The sequence below is a fragment of the Bufo bufo genome, chromosome 5 (assembly GCF_905171765.1).
Source record: "Bufo bufo chromosome 5, aBufBuf1.1, whole genome shotgun sequence".
NCBI classification, from domain to species: Eukaryota; Metazoa; Chordata; class Amphibia; order Anura; family Bufonidae; genus Bufo; species Bufo bufo.
The window spans coordinates 526,909,988-526,935,419 of NC_053393.1; the positions used below are offsets into that span (position 1 = coordinate 526,909,988).

General features: G+C 45.8%; 2 protein-coding genes and 1 long non-coding RNA gene across 4 annotated transcripts in view; 1 reads left to right on the forward strand and 2 right to left on the reverse strand.

The window, feature by feature from the left end:
* The window catches only part of LOC121000616 (zinc finger protein 436-like), a 684,763-nt gene that overhangs the window by 134,407 nt on the left and 524,924 nt on the right, over window positions 1-25,432 (reverse strand). The gene's annotated exons all lie outside the window — the stretch shown is intronic.
* LOC121000619 lies at window positions 190-21,724 on the forward strand. Its single transcript, XR_005778869.1, has 4 exons — window positions 190-379; window positions 9,961-9,968; window positions 16,561-16,567; window positions 21,715-21,724. It is a non-coding gene; the product is annotated as an uncharacterized LOC121000619 (long non-coding RNA).
* Window positions 6,016-25,432, reverse strand: part of CDK6 (cyclin dependent kinase 6) — a 163,887-nt gene continuing 144,470 nt past the window's right edge. Inside the window, exons 6-8 of the mRNA XM_040431178.1 lie at window positions 14,585-14,635; window positions 10,963-11,098; window positions 6,016-7,503 (exon numbers count right to left, since the gene is read on the reverse strand). Coding sequence (XP_040287112.1) covers window positions 7,342-7,503; window positions 10,963-11,098; window positions 14,585-14,635 — 349 coding nt within the window. The 3' untranslated portion in view covers window positions 6,016-7,341. The remainder of the gene's footprint in view (window positions 7,504-10,962; window positions 11,099-14,584; window positions 14,636-25,432) is intronic.

A 25,432-nucleotide genomic window follows, 5' to 3' on the forward strand; every position in this document is an offset into this window, starting at 1 on the left:
TACCAGAGACACCAAGTAGGTGACTCATTATGCTAAACACGGGGACGGCTGCCTTACCTGTGCGGTTGAATACCTGTGCAGTCAGGGGAGCGCCATCCGAAAATCCACTAGAGGGGATACCAACCCTGGGTAGGAGAGGTTCCTCCGTGCACGTTAGTCTTGACCTCCCAGAGGCTTCTGTATGGAGGAAGACCGCCTGATGCTCTGTTCCGAGGGAATCGGTGCAGAGGTGTCCCCCGAGGCAACGGATGGGGTGACGGGAAAGGATTCGTCACCAGCCTCAGGCCTGTCCTGGGGAGGACCCGAGGATGCCGAGGAGGGGTGGAATCCTGTTGAGACCACCCGAGGTTGTACTGTGAGCTACCCCTTGCCGGACCCGGTATCTGAGCATGCCTCATCTGCAGGGAGGACCCTGGGAGGGCATAGGTGGCCGCAATTGGATAGGTAGCGGTCCAGCGACTCCGCCAGGGATTGGGAGAGTCGGACAAGGTTCCCATGGCTTTGACAAAGAGGGAGACCATTCAGAAGGGACCTACACAAAAGGATTTGGTCAGGGGACACAATGGGGTCTGGAAAGAGGTACTGCACACAAGCAGGGAAAGGCCGACCGCATGGCAGCCTTCGTAGACAGCGGACGCACGTGAAAAGACGTGGCGATCCGAGGAGAGGCTGGGAGAGGAGACCCTCATAGAGCAGCCAGCAGAGGCTGTCATATCTGGACCCGGATGCCATGTTCCCCAAAGAGGTGCTGCAGCAGCTATAGAGGCTGCAGGAGAAATGAAGCAATTGAGGAGGGGTGGGGGGGAACGACTTGAGTGATCCCTATGTACAGCATTAGCTGCCTTCACACAGTACATAGGACAATGACCTAAAGGGGGTCTGCAGTTCTTTTAAACTGAGGATCTATCCACTGGATAGATAACCCACGTTAGACCAGTAAAGGGTGGAGGAGATAGCCCCTCCCGAGGGCCGGGTGGGGTCAGAAAAGCCCGGGAAGCAAGGAGGAGGGGCCGGGAAGATCGCGGCCTAGCAGGCCCAAAAGCCGGGGCCTCGATTTATGAGGCGGCCGGGAATGGAGCGAGGGGGGCGGGACGAATCGCGGCCGACCGAGGGGCCTCCGGACCCACAAAACTAGGTGAGGAGGGTGGGGGGGGGGGAGCGACGCCTGAGGGTGGGCGGAACAGGGCAAACAGAGCACCTGGGAGCCGGGAACGGGCCATGGAAGATGAGGCCTAGTCCCTGCAAAAGCCGGGGACTAAAGTAGCGGGGAAGGCCCAGGAGAAGCGACGCCTGGACTGTGTGGCCAGGGAGGAGAGAAAAAACCAACCAAGGGGGAAGAGAAAGGTGGAGGAAGATGGAAGCTTCCCAGGACCCCCAGCTAAGGTGGATCCCACCCCCCTGGCCACAGGAGGGAACCTAACCCTGGGGCAGGGACAGGGGAATATACTCACTATACTCACCATCTGATGTCTTCGGGCGCCGCAGGGTCACCCCTTCGGCAGACTCAACACGGGAACCGTGGGAATGCCGGCAAGCCCCTGCGGATGCAGTCTGTGGGGACTGGGTGACCGGCGATGGTACAGAAGTACGCGCCCGCAGGGGGGGGCAACTAAAGTGGAACACGATGGAGCCCCAGCCTGCAGCAGGTATAACGGTGGAGATCACCGAGACCTGCAGAAGAGAGAAAAAAAGAATAAAAAATAAACAGCAGGACCTGCAAAAAAGCAGGACAGGTCTGCCTCCTACGGACACTAGACAAAAACTGAATAGCCTTGTGCCTGTGGAGAGGGTATAGCCCAACGGGGAGGAGCCAACACTTTTTGTGTCTAGTGCCTCCTAGTGGTAGTTGGACATATACCCATGGTGCTGTGTCCCCCAATGCCATGCACGAGAAAACATTTTTATTTTTTTTTTAAAGGGTTTTTTACTGTGCAAAACTAGTAAAATGTAAAAAAAAAAACTATTTGTTATGTATTTGGTATCGCTGTAATAATGGTACTGACCCAGAGAATAAAGTTATTATGCCGCAATGTGAATGTCGCTAACTTTAGAACGTTAATAAATGTTAACCAGTAAGTTATGTGTACTCCAAAATGGTGCCATTAAAAACTATAACTTGTCTCTCAAAAAACAAGCCCCCACACAGCTACATCGACAGAAAAATAAAAAAATGATAGCTCTTGGAATGCAACAATCAAAAAAATAGCTTGATCACTAAGGCCCCAAATGCATACAGGGAGAAGGGGTTAAAGGCCTTCCACTTTCCAAACCCAATCTCTCCAATTTTTTTTTGTATTGCTCCAAATTCATCAAGATTGAAAATTACGCGTCTTGTTTTCTGTCTGCGGTCCTCATGGTTACAGACTACAAACAACCTCATGTAGTCTGACACTGTAATCATGTTTTCGTCCATTTGTTCCCTACTTCTTGCTAAACTACCAAACAAATGTAATAGAAAGGAGCATGACTGCACGATCAGACTACACAGGTTTTGTTTGTTGTCTGCTACCATAGGTCATATTTGTAGACGCAGAACAATCAGAATCTGTTGAACAATCCTCTATTGTAAAGTTGTTTCTTTTTTTTTCTTTTTTTTTAATTAACCCCCTCCTAATGCAGCCATTTTCAATTTTTTTACTCCCTGCCTTCCAGGAGCCATAACTGTTTTAATTTTTTTCATTCACATATCCCTATGAGGGCTTGTTTTTTGCAGGACAAGTTGAACTTTCTAATAATAGCATTTTTTGCGGCGTGATGAAGGGTATGTATGAAATTTTAATTACATTTTATTCCGTTTTTTATCATTTAAAATTTTTTGTTTATTACGACGATACCAATGATGTTATTTTTGATTGTTTAGAGTTGAATTTTTAATATATAAATCTTTTAAAAAGTGGTTTTATTTTTACCTTGATTTTCACATTTTTAACCCCCCATCCCCCAGAGGACGTTAACGTGTGATCATAAGATCACTTACACCACAGACTGGCAGAAGAGTTGATCTATTAATCACAGCATTCCTAACAAGCCCTGTTGATAACTCTTCTATGGCCGTCCTCGAAGACTTGAAAAGGCCCCGGGCTTCCATAACAACCAAACAGATCTCACGGCTTCGAGAGATTACAAGTCCATGATCGGAGTTGACTCCGATCATCAACTCTGCTGCCAGCGGATGTCAGGAACGGGTTAAAAATTTTGTCCAGGATCTTCCAAAAACAGTGCCACTTTTGTCTTTAACTTGTGTGTGATATTGCAACTCAACTGCTTCCACTTCAATAGAGCATATCTGCAAAAGCAAACACAACCAATGGACAGGTGCATTGCTGTTTCTCGAAGAAAGCAGCAACGTTTATCTAATCCTGGATAAACCCGTTAGAAAAACAAAAAAAGGTTGCAAAGGTGGGACATTGGTCTCCAAGTACTTTCTGTAATATTGCTTCATATGGTGAATGCCTAAAAATGTCAAATCTGACTAAAGATGAAATGCGTAGAGTACGGTTGTCACATTTTTTCTTTGGGACTTGTAGAGCGTGGAGATCAGGGTGTCTTCGTCCTCCTTCAGCACAGGCAGTGTGAAGAACTGTCAGAGAACCGTTCTGAAGGTCATGCTTGTCCATTGCAAAGGTCTGGGAAGGATTTAGGACCCAGAGTGGTTGGATTTTGTAGCAAGAATTTTCTAGGAAGACCATTCTGGAGTACATATAGTTTAGAGGGTGAATTAATATGATTGTGCAGACTGATGTGGGAATAATAATTATGGACGCTCTATAACTTTCATGCACACGACCCTGTCTATATTGCTGTGTGCAAACCAAGAATCCGCAAAATTTACAAAAACATTCTGTGCCCAATCCGCATTTTTCTCACTCCCATTGCTAGAAATGACTATTGTTCTCCACAATATGGACAAGAATAGGACATGTTCTATAATATGCAGAACAGAAACATGGATGCAGACAGCACACGGGTGACATCCGTTTTTTTTTGTGTGGACCCATAGATCTGAATAGGTTTGTATGCAATCCACAAAAAATGCGGATCGGGCACGGATACAAGATACAATCATGTGAATGAGGCCTAATTAAAGGGTTTTACCCTTTATCACCTATAACCAGGAGAGGTGGGTGATAAATACATTTGTGCTGGGGGTCTGACTGTGGGGACCCCCCCAAACGATCATAGGAGTCCCCTCTGTGATGAAGCAATGGTGCACGTGTGACCATCCCTCCGTCCACTTCTCTAATGTGGCACTAGATATCTCTATCAGTACCCTAGAAGTGATGAGACATGTGCACTATCGTTCCATTCACACAGGGGGCTTCGGGACCCCTGTTCTCCTGAAAGGTGGGGGTCCCAGCAGTCAAAGTCACAGTGATCATGAAATCAATTGATACTTGTTGTTAAAGGATAACTGTCATATTTTTATTTATTTGCTAGTTTATTAGAGCTAGGCATGTATACCTGAGCTAGTCTGTCAATGATTGTCAGAAGATCTGTAATTACCTTATAATAAAAGCTTTCATTAATGGCCTCTGTCCCTTTCCACTGCTCCCTTAAAAGACCGTTGCTGTGGCTTGTCTATCTTCCTTTTAGTATAAACAGAAGACAGAGGGGCGGTCCTACACACTGCATTACTGCCTTAGGCTTCAGAGTGAGGAGGCGTGTCTCTCAGTAATCCAATCTGATTGGCTGGCAGGGAGCTGCTGGCTACAGCAAGTGTGTAAGGGAAGTGAGGGAAAGCAGTTTTGGCTTCAGAGAACTGGCAGAGAAGCCATCTTGAGAAGGTCCTCATATTGTAAATGTTTAAACAGCCGTAACTAAGGGAAAAACTCAAGGAAAACAGTGGTAAGTGAAGAAACTAAAGATTGCTTTATGCATAATGCTGCTGCAGCAGTAACATATGCTAAAAATTATTTTTTGATGAAAATATGACAGTTATCCTTTACTAGAAATACCCATTTGATTAAAAAAAAAAAAAAAAAAAGATTTTTGGTGACTTTTTTTTATATTTACCATACTTAATTTTCTTCTTTTTAAGTCCCTCCAGGGATCTTTTATTTTTTATTTCAATTTTGTAGCAACACTGTATTATTATGTGGGCAAAAAAAATACCGACAAGCATCAGGTAGCCTTTCTTAGGCTCTAAACTGTCAATTAAAACCATTAGCCTTGACAATTAGGCTAATTGGCAGGTAAAAACATAATTTAATGGGTTAAATGGCCAGGTTTGTGGGTAGGTGATTAATGTTTGTCATGGGGTAACCCCTTTAATGTCACCCCCACCCCAAAAAAAAATAAAAACACCTTACATTTTGCAGATAATAATACCGTACTTGACTTGTTCCTGTGTAAACCGTGGTGTAATAAAAATCCAACAACCCGACAAATGAGATGCTGAACTGATGGGGGTTATCTGAGTTCCCAGGATGCTGGATTAAAGGAATCCTGCGGTAGGTCACACAGAAGGAGGTCGGCCTCTGTTCTTACCAGATGGTTAAATATCTTTATTTATTGCTCATTTCAATACATTTCTCATTCACTCTTTAAAAAAATAGAAATGAACCAAACCAGAGAAATGTTCGGCGCCTTCCGTCAGATATATGTTCTATAAAACTCTTTACCAATCCGAGTAATATATAAAATACAAAAAAATGCACCAAAAATGAATGTTTGCTAAAACTGTCCTGTACCTAGCGTTCCGTCGTACGCCCCATGTTCCACACTCTGCAGACTGTCCGGGTTATGAGACATCACTAATTCATATACCCCGGACATTTACAGTTCTAGCTAACAGTTAATGTGTACACGTCAATGCTCAGCACCCAGGCGGCTACCATGCGGGCTCCACTTGTATTCAAAGACATACTATCTTATGCCTGGTGCAAGGCTGGAGGGGGCGGAGCATGACTCGGGAATCCCTTTTCTAAGGTCATTATTGACTTCCTGTGTCATGCTCCGCCCCTTCAGCCCCTGCACCAGCCACAACATAGTGTATTATTATTATCGCCTGGCTTATTTTTTTTAAAGGGATTTTCCTAGATTTTAATATGGATGACCTATCCCCAGGAGAGGTCCGTCCATTTGATTGCGCCAGTGCTTGGTATTGCGGCTCGGCCCATTTCAGTCATATGGGACTGAACTACGCCTAGGCCGATGGACATGACGTCACTGAACTAGGAAAAGACCTCTTCAAACAGCTGCCTTGGACCTACGCCGATCTGATATTGATGACCTATCCAAATCTTAGACAACCCCTTTAAAGCTCATTTCTATTCACAACCTGAAAAAATTGGTGGGTGTCAAACTCCTGACAATCAGCTGATTAAGGGGTCCGCGTGCGTCATTTCCCCTTTACTGTTTTTTTTTTGCCCGACGCAGCGCCATGCATTTTGTAGTGGCTATGCGGGGTACTGCAGCTCAGTCCCGTTGAAATGAATGGGACTGAGCTGCAATACCAGGCACGCCCAGTAAAACATGTACGGCGCTGTGCCCAGTGTAAACACTGTGAAGGGGCTGCAGCCTTCGCTGGACCCTTCAATCAGCTGATTGGTAGGGGTGCCGGGTGTTGGACCCATTCATCTCATATTGGTGGCTTACACTAAGGAAAGGCCATCAATATCAAAGTCACCACATAGCTCATCTTCCTGCACTCTTTTCACCATCACACCTGGTGAGGGGGGCATTGGGGTATAACCCCTAAAAAAAAATTCCAATACTTACCTTACGTGTCATTCCTGTGCTGCCAACATATCACCGCAGAAACCAGTATCAAAGCCTGGTGACCGGCAAAATGTGGGATTAAAAAGGTAAGTATATTAGAATTTTTTTTTTTTTTTACGAATTTCAGCGGTGCCAATACCCCTTTACCTTCAGTCGCGCCTGAGTTTTCAGGCTTAGGTATCTTTACCCAAGAAAAGGTGCCTTACTGACATCACCGGCAGGCAAAATATACATACTGTCCCCTAAATGGCCGCCCTCCTCTGTAGGTACAAGGTAGGTTTTAACGAAAAGCATTGAAAAATAATCTTAAATTTAGCAGCTGGTAAAATGGAGTTCCTCATGTGGAGGCAGTGACTGGATGAACCTGTACCACGCCGCCAGACCCAAGGTTAAAGGCAGCATCATTGCTCAGCAGCTTTACGCTGGCAACAATCCAGCAAAAAAATAAAAAAAAAATATTAAAATTAAAAAATGAACAAAATTCGAAACAAAACAGATAAAGCTGCGCTGGGCTTGCATTGATTTGAAGTAAACAGAGTTCCTCAGCAAATTGATTGCTGCAAGTCAATGGCTTCCGAGGATCCAGCCGCTACTTTGTGTTGTCCATATCAGGAGCACCGCTCAAGGACTCTTGGCTTCGGCAGTCATCTCCTCCGCCGGCCTCGGCCCGCACGCTCTGTGACGTTCCAAGCTGTCTTTGCTTGTCTGTAAATCGTCAAAATAAGGGTGGGACAGAGCGCTGAATGCCGTTATACGCTTTTCTGGATTGAATATCAGACAATTCTGGAGGAAAACAGAACATAGAGAAGGCATGAATCACAGTCCGATGTGAGGGGTATTTCCCAGACGGCCATAATGTGACCAGATTTTAGCATCCCCATTAAAGGGGTTGTCCAGCATTGGGAACTTTTTTTTTTTTTTTTTATGTGAACCCCAGTCTGCTGTACCTGTTAAAAAAAATAAAAACATACTCACCTGCCACTCCCAGGTCTCTGGCTGCGCTCAGCGGTCTTCTGTAAAATTCCAGAATGATGGGTTCATATGTGCACTGCAGCCAATGACTGACCTCAGTAGTGACGTGTCCCCAAACAGCACGAGACCCACGTGTCCCCGCTTGAGAACAAGCAACTGCTGAGGCTCGTCATTGGCTGCAGTGGCGCACGTGACCCCATTCACCAAGAAGTTTACAGGACGGGGACCAGAGGACCACACAAGGGAGCCAGAATGGTGCAGCAGGAAGAAGGTAAGTATGTTTTTTTTCAACAGGTACAGGAGGCTGGTGTTCAGATTTTAAAAAAAGTGTCCAATGCTGGACAACCCCTTTAAAGTCTATGGACACCTTTGGGAGCATTTTTTTTTATCATTGCATTTTACTCATTTTGGACTAAAAATCATTTTTCATTTGGTCCTTAAAGGGGTATTCCTATCACAGACAATAGAGACATATCGCTAGGATATATATATGCCTCCATTGCCTGATAGGTGCGGGTCACAGAGAGGAGCATTAATTTCTATGGGGCCAAGGAAAATAGCCATCTCAACTATTTCCGTCGGCCCCATAGAAATTAATGGGAGCGGTGCGCGCTTGGCAGTGGCTGGACCTCAGGAAACTCTGGGTCCTCCAGCCACGATTCTCCCCTCTCCGTTCTCGGTGTAAGTGCGGGTCCCAGAGGTGCACCTATCAAACAATGGGGGCATATCCTAGCGATATGCCCCAATTGTCTGTGATGGGAATACCCTTTTAATAAAAAGTAATTTAAATAATTTAATAATTAGCAAGCTGTCACTTTCGGTTTTCTTTGAATTCCATCCTGGCTCACGTGTAACTCTTATCTCTGATCACTTATTTAAGTCATATTCTTATGAATTTGATAAAAATTGCACTATAATGAGCGTCTATGATATCAGGCAGAGATAACAGCTTTACATGAGCAGTCAGATGATGGGATTCCTGCAAACAGACTGATTTTTATCCCTGTATTTCAGAAACAGCTAAACATTTTTGAATAAAGACTAAATGTAAAAAATTATTTTAGGTTAAAATGAGTAAGATGCAAACTTAAAAAAAATTGCCCCGAAGGTGTCCATAGTCTTTAAGGCTGCGAGTCCAGGGCCCACCCCAGGTCCTTTGATGCTGTGAATTTAAGTCATTAAAGGGGTTGCCTCACCTCAGACATTGGGGGCATAGGGCTGGGTGGGATCCACACCTATCTTTTAGAATGGAGCGCTGGCTAGGCTATTTTCTGTCAGCCCAATAGAAGTGAATGGAGCAGTTGCTGTGCTTGCGCGGCACACTTCCCATTCATTTCAACTAGACGGCCGCTCAGCTATTTTCAGCTATTATTTAAGAAATAATGGAGGGCGGCTGCACATGCGCGGTGCGCCCTCCCTCACTTTGCTGGCTTAATTCTAAAGATAGGTGCGGGTCTCAGAGGTGAAACTTGGTGTACACATCCCTTGCTACCTGGAAAGAAATCTTGTGGGGGTCTCGGCTCTCTAGGACGTACCGTTCCTGAGATATTCCCAAAAAATTACCTGCATTATCCAATACAAGCCTGCAAGTCTTTCTCTTCATATCCCAACTGCCATGCACACGGTCACATGTCCCTTATCAGCCAATAGAAGCTCGCAGGCCCTTAGTCTCCACATACACACAGTTTTACTCCAGGTTTCCATAACAACCCAGCCATTTTTCTTCACTGCTGTAGGTCAGCTTTAGGTTAGGGCTACACGACGACCTGTGTCACGCAAAATAAGTCGCACGACAGAGGGCACAACTACACTGCTACATGTGTCGTGTGACAGTGATGTTGCACGACAATTTTTATACTGGTAGTCTGTGGTGCTGCACTGCGACATGTGACATGCTGCGACTGCAACGTGACAGTCGCAGAAAAATCCATCTTGGATGGATTTTTTATTTTTTTGTTGTGTCGCAGTCGCAGCATGTCACATGTCGCAGTGCAGCACCACAGACTACCAGTATAAAAATTGTCGTGCAACATCACTGTCACACGACACATGTAGCAGTGTAGTTGTGCCCTTCAGTGTTAAGGGGTGGGGGACTGTGAAGTTCACTGTTAAAGGGGCGGGGTGCTGTGGAGGTCACTGTTAAGGGAGTGGGGTACTGTGGAGGTCACTGTTAAGGGAGTGGGGTACTGTGGAGGTCACTGTTAAGGGAGCGGGGTAATGTGGAGGTCACTGTTAAGGGAGTGGGGTACTGTGGAGGTCACTGTTAAGGGAGCAGGGTACTGTGGAGGTCACTGTTAAGGGAGCGGGGTACTGTGGAGGTCACTGTTAAGGGAGCAGGGTACTGTGGAGGTCACTGTTAAAGGGGCGTTCACTGTGGAGGTCACTGTTAAGAGGCGGGCCCCTGAAGAGGTCACTGTCAAGGGAGTGGGGTGCTGTGAAACTCACTGTTAAAGGGGCGGGCTGCTGTGAAGGTCAAAGTTAAGGGGATGGGCTGCTTTGGAGGTCCCATTTTAAAGTGGCGGGGCACTGTGGGGGGGGGGGGGGGGCAGTGTTAAGGGGCGGGTACTGTGGAGTTCACTGTTAAAGGGGCGGGGTGCTGTGGAGGTCACTGTTATAGTCGATACTGTCGATATCTTTTAACGACACACAGAAACATTAAATGAAATAGATGAAATATACCCGAGCGAAGACGGGACCTTCTGCTAGTAATTTAATATAATAGAAACATATTGTCTCTCCTAGTTAAAGGGGTTTTCCAACATGACCGAAAAATGAATGGCCGACTGGAAGTACCAGAAGCAACATTGGCTCAGCTCCTGACATTTCCAGTTCCTAGAAGGGATGAAGCTTATGACCAGTGAGTCTCTGTGGTCACATGCCATTTGTGAACACGCTACTGATTGGCCGGTAGCAGTCATGTAAATACAGAACGCCATCTCTACCGGAGGAGACTGGAAATGTTGGATATGGGATCTGCGGCGCTGGAATAGCGGGATTTTCCAAAGGTTTTATTTTTTTCATTGATGTTGGACAAAGCATATTTACCAAACTTTGCCTCTTAACTAATTTCTGATTTACTAACATTAGGGATGGAAAACGTCTTTAAAAGAAACCTAAGAAGTTATAATAGTAAAGTTGAGAACACGCTCTTATCAGGACTAGTGTTCATCCTGATCTTCCTGGTTCCGCGATAAAATGGGTCACACAGGCAGTGATATTGGCGTGTTTTTCATATGGACGGGGTCACTGCACTTTTATGAATCAACTCACCAGAAGTAAATCTTTGCCTTGTTCTTCAATGTCTGGAACAACATCTTCTAAGGGCTGCGGTTGTCTGTATTGAAATGCGCTCTGTGGAATGGCCACTTCACTCGGCCACGACTCTTCCTCCGGAAGACCAATCACGCTGAAGATAAAAACACAACCATCTAGCCATCATGTGTACAATACATAGAAATCCTGGTGTCCAGACTGTAACACTCCAACCTAGGTGCATAGTTGGCAACACCACCTTTCATTCAGACTGTTCCAACCACATCCGCAAAATCCATAATCGCCGCTCCATCATTTAAAATGTGTGAGAAAACATTTCCACCAAGTGGACACTAGGGGGAGATATTGCTCCTGGTTAGTGATTGAGTAGCAAAAATACTGTGTATTCATTACGCCTTAAAGGGCTTCTGTCACCCCACTAAAGTCATATTATTATTTTTTGGCTACTTAAATTCCTTATACTGCGATATATCAATATATAATGCTCTTACTCATTTTCGTTCAGTAGTTTCTTCTAAAAACTGACTTTTATAATATGTAAATTACCTCTCTACCAGCAAGTAGAGCGGCTACTTGCTGGTAGCAGCCGCATCCTCATGTTGATTGACAGGGCCATCATCCTCATAAAGACGCCTCCTCATGTTGATTGACAGGGCCATCATCCTCATAAAGACGCCTCCTCATGTTGATTGACAGGGCCAGCGAACTCGCTCGTCCTCTGGCTGGCCCTGTCTGCATTCAAAATCTGGCGCCTGCGCCGTACCTGTCTTCAGTCGGCGCAGGCGCACTGAGAGGAGGACGCTCGCTCGGCCGCTCCATCCTTAATGCGCCTGCGCCGATGACGTCACATCTACACCGGCCGCAGGCGCACTGAGGAAGGAGCGGCCGAGCGAGCGTCCTCCTATCAGTGCGCCTGCGCCGACTGAAGACCGGTACGGCGAAGGCGCGAGATTTAAAACGCAGACAGGGCCAGTCAGAGGACGAGCGCGTTCGCTGGCCCTGTCAATCAACATGAGGAAGGGGCGTCTTTATGAGAGGAGGATGCGGCTGCTACCAGCAAGTAGCCGCCCTACTTGCTGGTAGAGAGGTAATTTACATATTATAAAAGTCAGTTTTTAGAAGAAACTACTGAATAAAAATGAGTAAGAGCAGTATATATTCATATATCGCAGTATAAGGAATTTAAGTAGCCAAAAAAAATAATATGACTTTAGTGGGGTGACAGAAGCCCTTCAATGTATCAGACATAGCAGAGCTGGAGAGGGTTCAAAGGAGGGCAACTAAAGTAATAACTGGAATGGGGCAACTACAGGACCCAGAAAGATTATCAAAATTAGGGTTATTCACTTTAGAAAGAAGACGACTGAGGGGAGATCTAATTACTATGTATAAATATATCAGGGGTCAGTACAGAGATCTCTCCCATCATCTATTTATCTCCAGGACTGTGACTGTGACGAGGGGACATCCTCTGCGTCTGGAGGAAAGAAGGTTTGTACACAAACATAGAAGAGGATTCTTTACGGTAAGAGCAGTGAGACTATGGAGCTCTCTGCCTGAGGAGGTGGTGATGGTGAGTACAATAAAGGAATTCAAGAGGGGCCTGGATGTATCTCTGGAGCGTAATAATATTACAGGCTATAGCTACTAGAGAGGGGTCGTTGATCCAGGGAGTTATTCTGATTGCCTGATTGGAGTCGGGAAGGAATTTTTTCCCCTTAAAATGAGGAAAATTGGCTTCTACCTCACAGGGGTTTTCTGCCCTTCTCTGGATCAACTTGCAGGATGACAGGCCGAACTGGATGGACAAATGTCTTTTTTCAGCCTTACAAACTATCAAAAAATACTATAATATTAAAAAACGTTCTTATAAATTTTTTTATATATTTTTGCTGCAGTTAATTTTTTACTACTTTTTGTGATTATCCACATAAAAATAATGAACAATTCTAGTTTTCACACGGGACACTAGAGCACATGCAATAGGCTGACATTTCCTGTTTAGTGTAGCTCAATTGACAGCTTTGCTGCATGGACTTTGACATGACTAGCAGAGCCATCTCATTATCATTAGAGGGTGGTTGAGTTAAGGGGCACATGTTAGCAGTTTTGACCCATCAAAACTGCTGACAGCGCTAAATAGATGACAGGGGGAGCAGCGTAAGCATACCTGGAATGATGATCTTGCAGGCTGCATGACTATTAGATTTAACTTTTAACCCCCCCCCCCCACCCCCTCAGTGCCACAATTTCAAGATGCAGTACCCTCACTTCTCTGCACTGAATGCTTCCCTATGCGGGATGTATTAGTGCAGGAACTAAGGGCACTGAAAGGGAAGGGACTGCCTTTATGGCACTTGTGATCATGATGTCGGGTAAATTAAAAGTTGGATCTACTAATTATACAACCAGCAGGATCATCATACTTTCATCGCGGGGGAGCTGTTTGGTCACCAGGAGCTTCCAGTAAAGGACCGCTGGGATGCTGTAGTTGTAAGTGACTACAGCATATGAGCGGTTAAAAGTCCATGATTGAAGTTGTCTCCAACCACAGACTCTGCCACCAGGTAAAACAGCTCCTGAGCGAGTGCCATTGTATGTAAGGGGTTAATCTATTCTGTCATAAAAAAATTACCATATCCATATAAAAATAATCTGCTTTTCAGCCTTTGTCACCTCATTATCATCACTGGACAAGAAAGTTAATTTTCCTATTATAAAGCTGGAAGCAGACAACACAGGATCCCACCATTAAAAATACAGGATGGGGGGGGCTCAGCTCCTCCTCCCTCTACCGGCAGAGTACCCTCTGCACGTCACAGCATTACTACAACTACTGTCACAGTAGTAGCGAAACAAGACAAGATGGCTGCAACCATAATCATGTACAGAAAACAGTATAAAATATGCAATCAGAAAATAGAAATCTGATACAAAAAGATCTCTGAGGACTCCAGTCATTGACTTACAGGCAGTGTCGGACTGGGGTTCCTTGAGCAAATTATTCTTGAGGCCCAACCCTTATATTATTTATAAAGTTTAAAGGGGTTGTTTCACTTCAGCAAATAGTGAGAGAGTTAATACAAGGCACTTATTAATGTATTGTGATTTTCCATATTGCTTCCTTTGCTGGCTGGATTCATTTTTCCATCACATTATACACTGCTTGTTTCCATGGTTACGACCACCCTGCAATCCATCAGTGGTGGTCGAGCTTGCATACTATAGGAAAAAGCGCCAGCCTCTCTGGTCGACGGAACCGGGAGAGCGCACATAGGCTGGTGCTTTTTCCTATAGTGTGCAAGCACGACCACTGCTGATGGATTGCAGGGTGGTCTGTAACCATGGAAACGAGCAGTGTATAATGTGATGGAAAAATGAATCAAGCCAGCAATAGAAGCAATATGGAAAATCACAATACATTAGTAAGTGCCTTGTATTAACTTCCTCTACATAACCTTTGGGGCCCACTATGGTATCAGAGCCAGTGTCTTTTGGAGGATCCTCTGGTACTCTGCTGGGCCAGTCTGACCCTGCTTACAGGGCAGCTAACTGTAGGGGCACTAGTGAGACAGTTCTCTTCCGTCTGGAGGACGGAGCCAATTCTTCTGTAACTTACTCAAATATCTTCTCTAGCTGATCCACATCTGAATTTCCACGAAACAAAGCCCTAGAAGAGAAAAGCACGGAGGTGGTCATCGATTAGTCAGGAAACCTGGTAATACAAATATTCAAAAAGATCCTGTAATAGAGACCCAGGACCTTCAGGACTTACTTTTCTTCTCACCAAAAGGATCTCTGCTAAGTAATTTAAATGGGTTGTCCCAGAATGACAACCTATGGGAATCTGATCACTGAGACTCCAACCGATCAAGAGAACCACTCCATGCCAATGTCTACGTGGCTGCATATGATAGCGGAGTACAGCGCTAGGCTATATCCAGAAGTCCTAGAGAGGTGATACAGGAGACATGGGCCCCCTGTACTCAATATCGATTAGGGCCCCAGCAGTTGGACTCACACTGGTCAGACACTTATCACCTATCTAGTGGATGGTGATAACTTGCCATTCTGGGACAATAAGTTTAATGAGACCAGGGGTGGAAAAAATATTGTGGACTGTTGAGTTGAGAAGCCACTGGTTACCAGGGTGGCTATGAGAAGTTCCATAAAAATCAACAAAAGATAATTTTTAGCGCACAGGCTATCTGCCTCCTGAGAGATATCTAAACTGGTTACTGGAAAAATCATATGACCAATATTTCACAGAAGCTGACCAAAAAAAATAACCCACCAAGAAGGAGATGTGTGACTGTAATGAAGATATATAGAAGTTATTACAATAATATAGCGAAAGGAGAAGTTTTTTTGGGGAAAACTGTACAATAAAAAGGAGGCTATAGGACCCTGTTGGGCCACCTCTAGTCTGGATACAAGATGAGATATGGCCTCTAGACTGGATACAAGATGAGATACGGTCTCTAGCCTGGATAAAAGATGAGATACGGTCTCTAGCCTGGATACAACATGAGATATGGCCTCTAGCCTGAATACAAGATGAGATATGGTTTCTAGTCTGGATACAAGATGTGATACAGCCTCTAGCCTGGATACCAGATGAGATACCGTTTGGCATGGAGGCATACAGATTCTGCTTAGTATCCTACGGTACATTTGCCCACAGATGTTACTGCTGAGCCTGTAGATCCTGCACACCTGTAGGTTGGTAAAGCTGGTGCCCCAGCTGGTCATGTAAATGCTGGATTGGTGATAAATCTGGTGACCGGGCAGCCAAGGAAGTGTTGGAATCTGGAGGAGACATTCCTGGGAAACCCTTGCTATGTGCACACGAGCATTATCCTGCTGAAAAATGCCAGTTGTCAGCCCTGCCATGAGAGGAACACGTGGTGTCAGGATGTCCTGCACATATCACTGAGCTGTGTTCCTTGTATCACTACTAGGGGTGACCGACTGTCGTATGCGATGGCTCCGCAAATGATCACACCAGCAGTTGGGGCAGTGTGTCGCTCCACAGCAAAGGCAGGATTGAAGTGCCCACTATGCAGTGGCGACTCTAGGATCAATATATGGGGGGGGGGGCACAGAAGATACACAGTCAAAAATGGGGGGGGGGGGGGCACTAATAATTTTCATTATAAAGGGGTAATATTGCTTACATTACCCCTGTATTACGTCCCTGATAGGATAGCACTCCTCAGTTATGTTACCCCCCTGTATAATGCACCCTGATACCCCTTAGTTATATGACCCCGCCGGGATCATATAACTAAGGGGTATCTGGGTACATAATTATACAAGGGTAATATAACTCAGGAGGCCTATCAGGCATTATACGGTGGTAATATAAGTTATATTACCCCCTGTATAATGTACCCTGATACCCCTTGGTTATATTACCCCCTGTATAATGTACCCTGATACCCCTCAGTTATATAACTGAGGGGTATCAGGGGACATTATGGGTAATATTATAACTAAGGGGTATCAGGGTACATTATACAAGGGTAATATAACTGGGGAGGACTCAGTGCTATCAGGGGAGTGGGGACATTATACAGGGGTCCTCAGTTATAGTACCCCTGTATAATGTACCCTGATACTCCTAAGTTATAGGGGTATCAGGGTTGAGGAGGGGCTGGGCACAAGCCAAGCAGGAGGGCAGGCCATTAGGCGAGGTAGTGGGGGTATAGGGGTACATTCTTTTTTTTTTTACTTTTTATTCTTACTCTGTTTTCTTTTCTCTAGGGCCAGGCAGGCAGAGTTGGGAAGTTGCCACAGACACAGTCGACTGAGTCCACTCCTGAGTCCTGTCAGACTGTGTCCTCCTCTCCTGACAGTCCGAAGCTGGGGCCTAGCCCTAGGCAGTGGGCACCTGTAGACAGGCTCAGACAGCCGCTGTGACGCAGGAGCAGAGCAGAACATGAAGGCAGCAAAGTCCGTTTGCGCGGGGGCGGGCAGGGACGCAGCAGCGCAGCTTTACGCGTTGACGATCGTGACGTCAAGTCGTCAACTCGTCTCTGCGGCTGCCACACTCCCAGCCTGCGCCCGCCCTGCCTCCGCGAGTCCGCTGGGTCCGAACGCCGCCCCCACCCCCATCTGTCATGTGACTCTCATCTGAGACTGACTGTGTATGTATCTGTGTTCTGTGTACTTTAACTTTAATCACTGAGTAGTGCGGGCGGCCGGCCGGGCGCAGGCAGCAGCAGCAGGCAGCGATTACTAATGCGATTCAGCGAATCAGCAGGGGGGGCAAGGAATAACCTGGGGGGGGGGGGGGGCAATTGCCCGCCCTTGCCCCCCTGTAGCGACGCCACTGCCACTATGAGTCCTCTGTACTAGAACCCAACTGTTGTCGCATCCCAAACAGGCCCTGGATTCATCACTAAAGATGATACGGTTCCAGTCCGTAGCAGTCCGGGTTTCTCATTCACGACACCACTGTCAGGACATGTAATGGGCATCATGACACCAAATTTCCTTCTGCTAAGTGCATAGAAATGGTCTGGGCAGATATAGGGGGTGTAATGAGGTGCCATCTGTGTCTGGATGGTGGACAATGAAACTGTGGGAGCTACTCGTGGTTAATGGTGGATTAAATTCTCTCTACTGGTAATCTAGGCCATCCAGAGCCTGTTCACCTTATCTCTTATATATATAAAAATGAGTTTCTGTCTGTCTAGATGTTCTTTATGCGCGACCAAACGACTGGACCGATCTTCACCAAATTTGGCACACAGGTAACATCAGGTGTCCGGGAAAGTTTTAGATCGAAGCTCTCTAGGACGTACCGTTCCTGAGATATTCCCAAAAAATGACCTGCATTAGCCAATACAAGTCTTTCTCTTCATATCCCAACTGCCATACACACGGTCACATGTCCCTTATCAGCCAATAGAAGCTCGCAGGCCCTTAGTCTCCACATACACACAGTTTTACTCCAGATTTCCATAATAACCCATTTTTCTTCTCTGCTGTAGGTCAGCTTTAGGCTAGGGCTACACAACGACAGGCACAGCTCAGCAGACAGTATCACACAATAGACTTAGATACACAGCAGACAGTATCACACATGAGAGGATGAGATACTTAGCTCAGCAGACAGTATCACACATGAGAGGATGAGATACTTAGCTCAGCAGACAGTATCACAAAGGATAGGATTAGATACACAGCTCAGCAGACAGTATCACACAGGATAGGATTAGATACACAGCTCAGCAGGTAGTATCACACAGGATAGGATTAGATACACAGCTCAGCAGGCAGTATCACACAGGATAGGATTAGATACACAGCTCAGCAGACAATATCACACAGGATAGGATTAGATACACAGCTCAGCAGACAGTATCACACAGGATAGGATTAGATACACAGCTCAGCAGACAGTATTACACTGGATAGGATTAGATACACAGCTCAGTGTGAAAGTACCCTAAAAGACTGAATAACTTAAGTAGACAGCAGAAAGAAAATGTAGTGGAAGGGTTGGTGGTATACATTTATCTTGTGTTGATATGTATTATAATTATATTGTGGTCATTCCACAGAATGCCACCATAGTCTTCTTACACATGCATGTCTTTGTCAAGCCCTCTGCAACTCAGTGAAGGGCCAAACCTGGTCCAAAAGTTGCTGTACATTAAGAATGGTGTAAATTTTGGGATTCTTGGACTGATATCCTCGATGACTGAACAACGACACATCTTAAACATATCACATAGAGACAGTTGTCCCTTTCTTTTCTATCCTTGGTCTAAGGCTACTTTCACACTAGCGTTAATATTTTCCGGTATTGAGATCCATCAAAGGGGCTCAATACCGGAAAAAACGGTTCTGGTTTGTCCCTATTCATTGTCAATGGGGACAAAACGTAACTAAACAGAACGGAGTGCTCCAAAATGCATTCCGTTCCGTTCACATACCGGAGAGAAAACAGCAGCATGCTGCGGTTTGCTTTCCGTCCTTGGATGCAGAGCAAAACGGATCCGTCATGACCCACAATGCAAGTCAATTGGGGCGAATCAGTTTTCTCTGACACAATCTGACCCCCATTGACTTTCAATGGAGTTCATGACGGATACGTCTTAGCAATGTTAAAGATAATACAACCGGATCAGTCCATAACGGATGCAGATGGTTGTATTATCAGTAACGAAAGTGTTTTTGCAGAACCCTGCCGGATCCAGCAAAAACGCTAGTGTGAAAGTAGCCTTAAACGATTTCTGATAAAGGAACCTGAACCTCCTTCACCTAAGTATCTGGGATGAGCATCATCATCCCAAATCAGTTCTGAATTCAGGGTGCATGGAAAAAAAGATATACGAAAAATGTGGCTGATGATCAGGCTGTGATCCAACTGCACATTTACATAACTTGGGTTCTTCTATCTTTACATAATGCTCCCTTGGTGGATAGTGATCTCCCGAGGCCACCAGCAGTTGTGTTTAGAAGAAGCCTCCAATGAAACTCAGCCAACTGGCTGCCTATGACTGACATGGTGAGTTGGCACCTTAACTAATGCCTGACAGTAGTGATTTTACCGGAGCAACTCAGAAATATTCTCAGAGGATGATATGACCGGGCGCAAAACCATAAGCGAATTAAGAGCTTCTGGAATTAAACACTATCGCAGATGTTACGAGGCTTGGCGTGGGTTCATGTGAACATTTTCATGCATGTCCATTTCTGTTTTTGAGCAAAGATCCAACATGTCATAATGTTTGCTTCTTTGATCTTCTTGAATAGAACCAGTTGAGTAAAATATTCTCACGCCACCACCAGGTAGTCCTCCCTGACATTCCCAACCATTCCTTCAGTTCTTTGAGATGTTTCCTTCGACAGATTAGAAATATGCTGTCTGTAGATAGAACAACTCCTTGATAAGACTCCAAAGACTCAATGAACACTGTGGTCTGGCTCACAGTCATATATGTCCTGATGGAGACCATCTGGTGATGTGGAAGGAACAGATAGTGAAAAGGATGCTGCTGTGGAGGTCTAGACATCCTGGATTTAGTATGAATATTATAGGAGTGCGATAACATTTGCCTGTAGAGATATATGGGATTATTATACTTTCCAGTCTAAACTCCTTACAATACTGATGCTGATAATTGAAGGGGTGTTTCAGAGATATCATTGTATCCCCTATCCACAGGATAGGGGCAAACTATTAGATTGGTGGGGGTCCTACTGCGAGGACCCCCACCGATTATGAGAACAAGGGCCCCAAACCCTGTGGAGGCCCCCTGAAATGATGGGAGTGGGTAGTCGGAAATGTGGCCGATCCATTCCGGAGATAGCCGAGCGAAGTACTTGGCTATTTCCGAAACTCCCATAGATATGAATGCAGCAGGCTAGCGCATTTCCAGCTACCCACTCCATTCATTTCAGGGTTTGGGGCCCTCATTTCCATGATCAGTGGTAGGACCCCCGCTTATCTAATAGTTATCTCCTATCCTGCCTTTATATAATATGTATATATGGATTTCCTCAATCCCAATTTAGGGTATATTCACATATGGTCGATCAGTTGTAGAAATTTCCATTCATTTGAAGCGGATTGTTTTTGCATGTACATGGAGTATGTAAGCCCTATTATAGGAACAGGATAGGCCATCAATACTAGATCACCCCCAGCAAGGTGCTGCAGAACCAGAACCAGCTCCTGTGTAGTGGCCGTGCCTGGTTGCTGCAGCTCTGCTCCCATGCAAGTGAGCCGCAGTACGTGGCATGGCCACTATTCAGTGGACTATTTTTCGTGCCTGAAAACAGCTGATCAGCAGGGGTGTCCGGAGTTATTGATACTGATGAGCTATCGTCTAGGTGTTCCTTCCAGTTAAAGGGGTTGCGTCACTTCAGCAAGTGGCATTTATCCTGTAGGGAAAGTTAATACAAGGAACTTACTAATTTATTGTGATTATCCATATTGCCTCCTTTGCTGGCTGGATTCATTTTCCATCCAGAGGTTTCCGACCATCCTGCAATCCAGCAGCAGCGGTGGCCGTGCTTGCACATTACAGAAAAAAAGCACCAGCCTATGAGCGTTCCCACGGTCCCAGCCACCAGAGAGGCTGCCACTTTTTCCTATAGTGTGCAAGCACGGCCACCACTGATGGATTGCAGGGTGGTCGTAACCACGGAAACGAGCAGTGCATAATGTGATGGAAAAATGAATCCAGCCAGCAATATGGATAATCACAATACATTAGTAAGTGTCTTGTATTAATGTTCCACTTTCCTGAAGTGACGCATCCCCTTTAAGTCCTGGAAAACCCATGGTTGGGGAAATGCAGAAGACAACTCCGCTTCACGGAGATAGGCACGGTTAGCCAGGAATTTCTGCAGCAAGTGACCATCCTTGTAATGCAAAGAATGCTTGAGTTCACCAAACGGAAGCTGCTTCTAAAGGGGGACCCCCTCGTTGATGTCCATATGTCCTAATTTAACCCCCTTTAAAGGGGTTGTCCCATGAAAAATATTATTTGTCATTAAATCCATAACCTACTTATAATTTTTTTTTTTTGCATTTACACATTTAAAAAAATGCTCATATCCCCAGATACTGCAGGAAGAGCGCCACCTGCTGTCTCTATGTGTCCACCACAGCAGTTACAGTATCGCGGTCTCACTCTCTCTATCAGTTGCTCAGCTTTTCTTCTGACATGCTCAGAACACAGACGCTTCGCCGCCCCAGGGATCCCTCCGAATACCCGAAGGAGCAAGACTGAGCGTGTGTGTCCACCTTGACACACTTACTGAGATGGACACATGAAGCCTGCTCATTAGAAACAGCAGGGGGTGCTATTCTAACATATCTATAACTCTCCGGGTGATGAGAGGTGCTGAACACCAAGCCTTATTCATTTCTATAATAAGCCTTTTGTACAAACAAATACAAAAAATTCTGCCAGCAGTCTACTTAGATGGAAGCAGGCGCTTTTTGTGCACTATATAAATACCCCTTTTATCATTTACAGGTTATCGAATCAAAACCACAACTTCCCCTTCCATCACAGAGAGCGTTTGCCGTGTTCATCCTCCTGCCATAGATTACCAAGTGTGGGAGGGGATGACGAGCACTGAGTTTTCGAAGATGCAAAGGTATACAGCAACTACAACCCTCCCCATCCAACTGTAGTTTTGCAACGGCTGGAGAGTCACAGGCTGGAACACCACACAAGATGGCGGTACACCTTTAAAAGCGGCCAGCCGACATCTAATCCTCCCCCATATACATGCAAGCTTGGTCAGCCGAGTGTGAATGTGTTCTCAATGGGAAGAAATCGGATGGCGCACACGCCTGGTGGTGGGTTGTCTCCCGTGAGAACAGAGAATTGGGCATGCTGAAATTCAATAGGTTCTGCTTTTATCAGGGGACAGCCAGCTCACCCACACATATATAACGATAGTTGGCCGATCTTATCAAAGTTTTACTACGACGACACAAAACTTTATTTCCATATACATAATGGACTGTAGGTATTTTACCACCTTAGATCAGGATAGTCCTCTGTGACCAGACATCAACATGCCGAACAGAACCAGCCGCTCGGGGGCAAAAGTACAAAAAACACAATTCATTTTGGCAAAGCGGTGGACAAGTGTTGACTGCCTGACACGGTTCAAATCAGCCATTTGGGGTAACTTTCATCTATAGTGTGTGTGATCAGGAGAAGATATGCTGGGATTTCCTGCTGGTAGAGAGGGAGGATGGGCTGCTTTATCCACAGTCTGGACACAGTTTGCATTAGACCGTTCCTACATGAATTGCATCCTTTCTTAATTGTTTTTGTGCCGAAATTATGTTTATTGGGGGAAGCTGGTGCCCGCTGATCTCCCTGGGTCCGGTGTGGCGTTCAGTTGGGTAAAGTAGGCCATGTCAGAGTATAACTTTTCCTCCGTAATGGGCGCTGCAGTACTGTATTCCTGCCTATCATGGACCACAGTAGGACCACCACAGTAGGACCCCACCCTCTATGACAGCCATATGTTATAATAAGGCATATGGACACGGGTCGCCTTTCTAAAATCAACCCCTTTAACAAATAGTTCAGTAGTAAAGATCTTTGTTGGGATTCTTCTTAGATGATAGGGTCACTCGGGGGGTTACAGAGCTCTACCACACTTCTGTTTTTTGTCTGTCCTTAGGGCCACAATCTGCAATAATGAGAAACGCTGCAGCGGATACTGAAAGTCGGAGGATATTAGATGAAGCAATTGTTTCTGGAGCACTCTGGTAAACTAAATGTTTAAGCAGCTGGTCCCGAAGCCCAGCCAAGTCAATAAGTTCCATGATGACACTGGTTTCCGGCGTCCAGGTTACAGCTGATGTCCCCTGATGTGACTGCGCCTTCTGGACAGTAATGGAGCCTTCTGTTTTAAAGTCACATTAACTGCAGTTTCTTCAGCTTCTTAGGTAATTTGTTCTCTAACCTGTTAATCTTCAGCTGGTGTGGAACTACAACTCCCAGCATGCCCACACACTCATAGGAGTGGATACTGGACTTGGTTTACTTAAAGGGGTTGTCCAGCTTTTACTCTGTGATGGCCTGTCCTCGGGATAGCTGCTTGTCGGGAGTCTGCCCGCCCTGCCGATCAGCTGCTATGGTGTAGTTAGTTCTGTCGCCGGAACTACGCGGCTATGTTAACCGCGTAGTGGACAGCGCATGTCACTGACTTCACTACAAGGTTGATAATTCTGTGTATTTCCAGCGGCAACTTCCGGCAACGGGGCAAACTACACCCAAAAAACTGATCAGTGGAGTGCGTGGTATCGGACCCCGACAGATCAGCTAGTAATGGCTTATCCTGAGGATCGGCCATCACTTTGCAGAAGCTGGACAAGCTGTTTGAAATAGTCAGTTCTAATCGGACAATTGGGCCTTATTTACCAAAACTGTCCAGCAGAGGAAAAAAAAATACTTCCATTCTAAAACCACCGCCATGAGCCTCTGGTTCCCCTCCCATTGGTCCTATGAGGACCATCTTCTGACTTCCATTCTAAAACCTTCACCATGAGCCTCTGTTCCTCCTCCCTTGGTCCTATTGGGACCAAGCTTGTCTGAAGAGGCTGCGTTAATTTATCTATGTATGTCCATATACCCCACAGTCATAGTCGGACTTGGCCACCAAAGGATCCTCCGGTGGGCCGAAGCTCTGGACTCCTAATAAAACAGGTCCTATAGACAAAGAGTGTTGGCCCTTAGGATAAGTTCCTCTGGTGGGCCCAAGGGACTTCAGTCCGACACTGCACACAATCTATGGACCGTCTGTTTAGGCTGATGTCTATAGGCACTGATATACATCTTAGGCCTCTTGCACAAGACCGTATGCCCTCCGAGACATATGGTCCGTGAGCGGGCCATATGTCCCGGAGCGGCATTGATCGTGCGCATGGGAGTAGAAAGCATCATAGATTACAATGATGCTGTAAACGTCGGGCCGCCCGCGGGGCTATTGTCCCGCACTCATACTCAAGAGGAATAACCACAACCACTGATTCGGAGGCCTCTGCCCGAGGGCTATCTAAAAACAGGACAGTCAAAACATTTTTTGCTACCACCCCTGCTCACCGATGCGGAGGGGTGGACTGGAAACTTAAAGTGGCCCTGGAAAAATACTAAAAGTGGCCCCATTTTGTAGTTGGGTCCAAATTGATGGAAGGCAGGTCCAGCAGTATCATATTGTGGCACATTATACCACCCCAACAGAGCCAAATACCACAGTCCATCACAAAATACTGCCAGCAGCACAAAATACATCCCCAAAAACTTCCACTGGCGAGGAGGAAGGCCCAGGCAGCCCCCTGGACAATGGCTCACCGGGAAATTTCCCTCTAAGGTCTATGGCCAATCCGTCCCTGCCGATGCGGTATGGCTTACATTTTAAGGGAAGCCACACTGCAAGATTGTAATATTGCAAAATGGACACCAGCGGCAGACCCCACTGACTTATAATGGAGTCCATCAGGTTCCGTCGAGGTGTCCACCATGTTGACAGGAAAACTAGTGCAGCGTTTTGGGCCTCAGATGCAGATCCATAATGTAATCCATATGTGATTTACCTAATGGCCAGTCACCGCTTTGGTATTGTTTTCTCCAATCTTAAGTCTTAAATTTAAAAAAATAAAATTCAGAGAATCTCTATTTCCTGGAATTCAATGTAAATGCTGTTTTTTAACCTCAGAAATGCAGTATAAATCTCTCCCCCCCCCCTCGTCAGCCCCGCCACAACCCCACGTGCATGTCACACAAAGCCAACGTTTGCAGTCACAGACTTCCTCGTGTTTCCCTGTCACAGACTGATCTCACCGCAGCGCTGAGCCCGTACTGGACGCCTGGCAAGGATGAGCGCTGGGAAGAAAACCGCACTTGTATTGCCAAGTCCCCGCTGTTACAATAAAAGCCGACCGCAGAGTAATGCTGTTACTGGGTTTTACAAC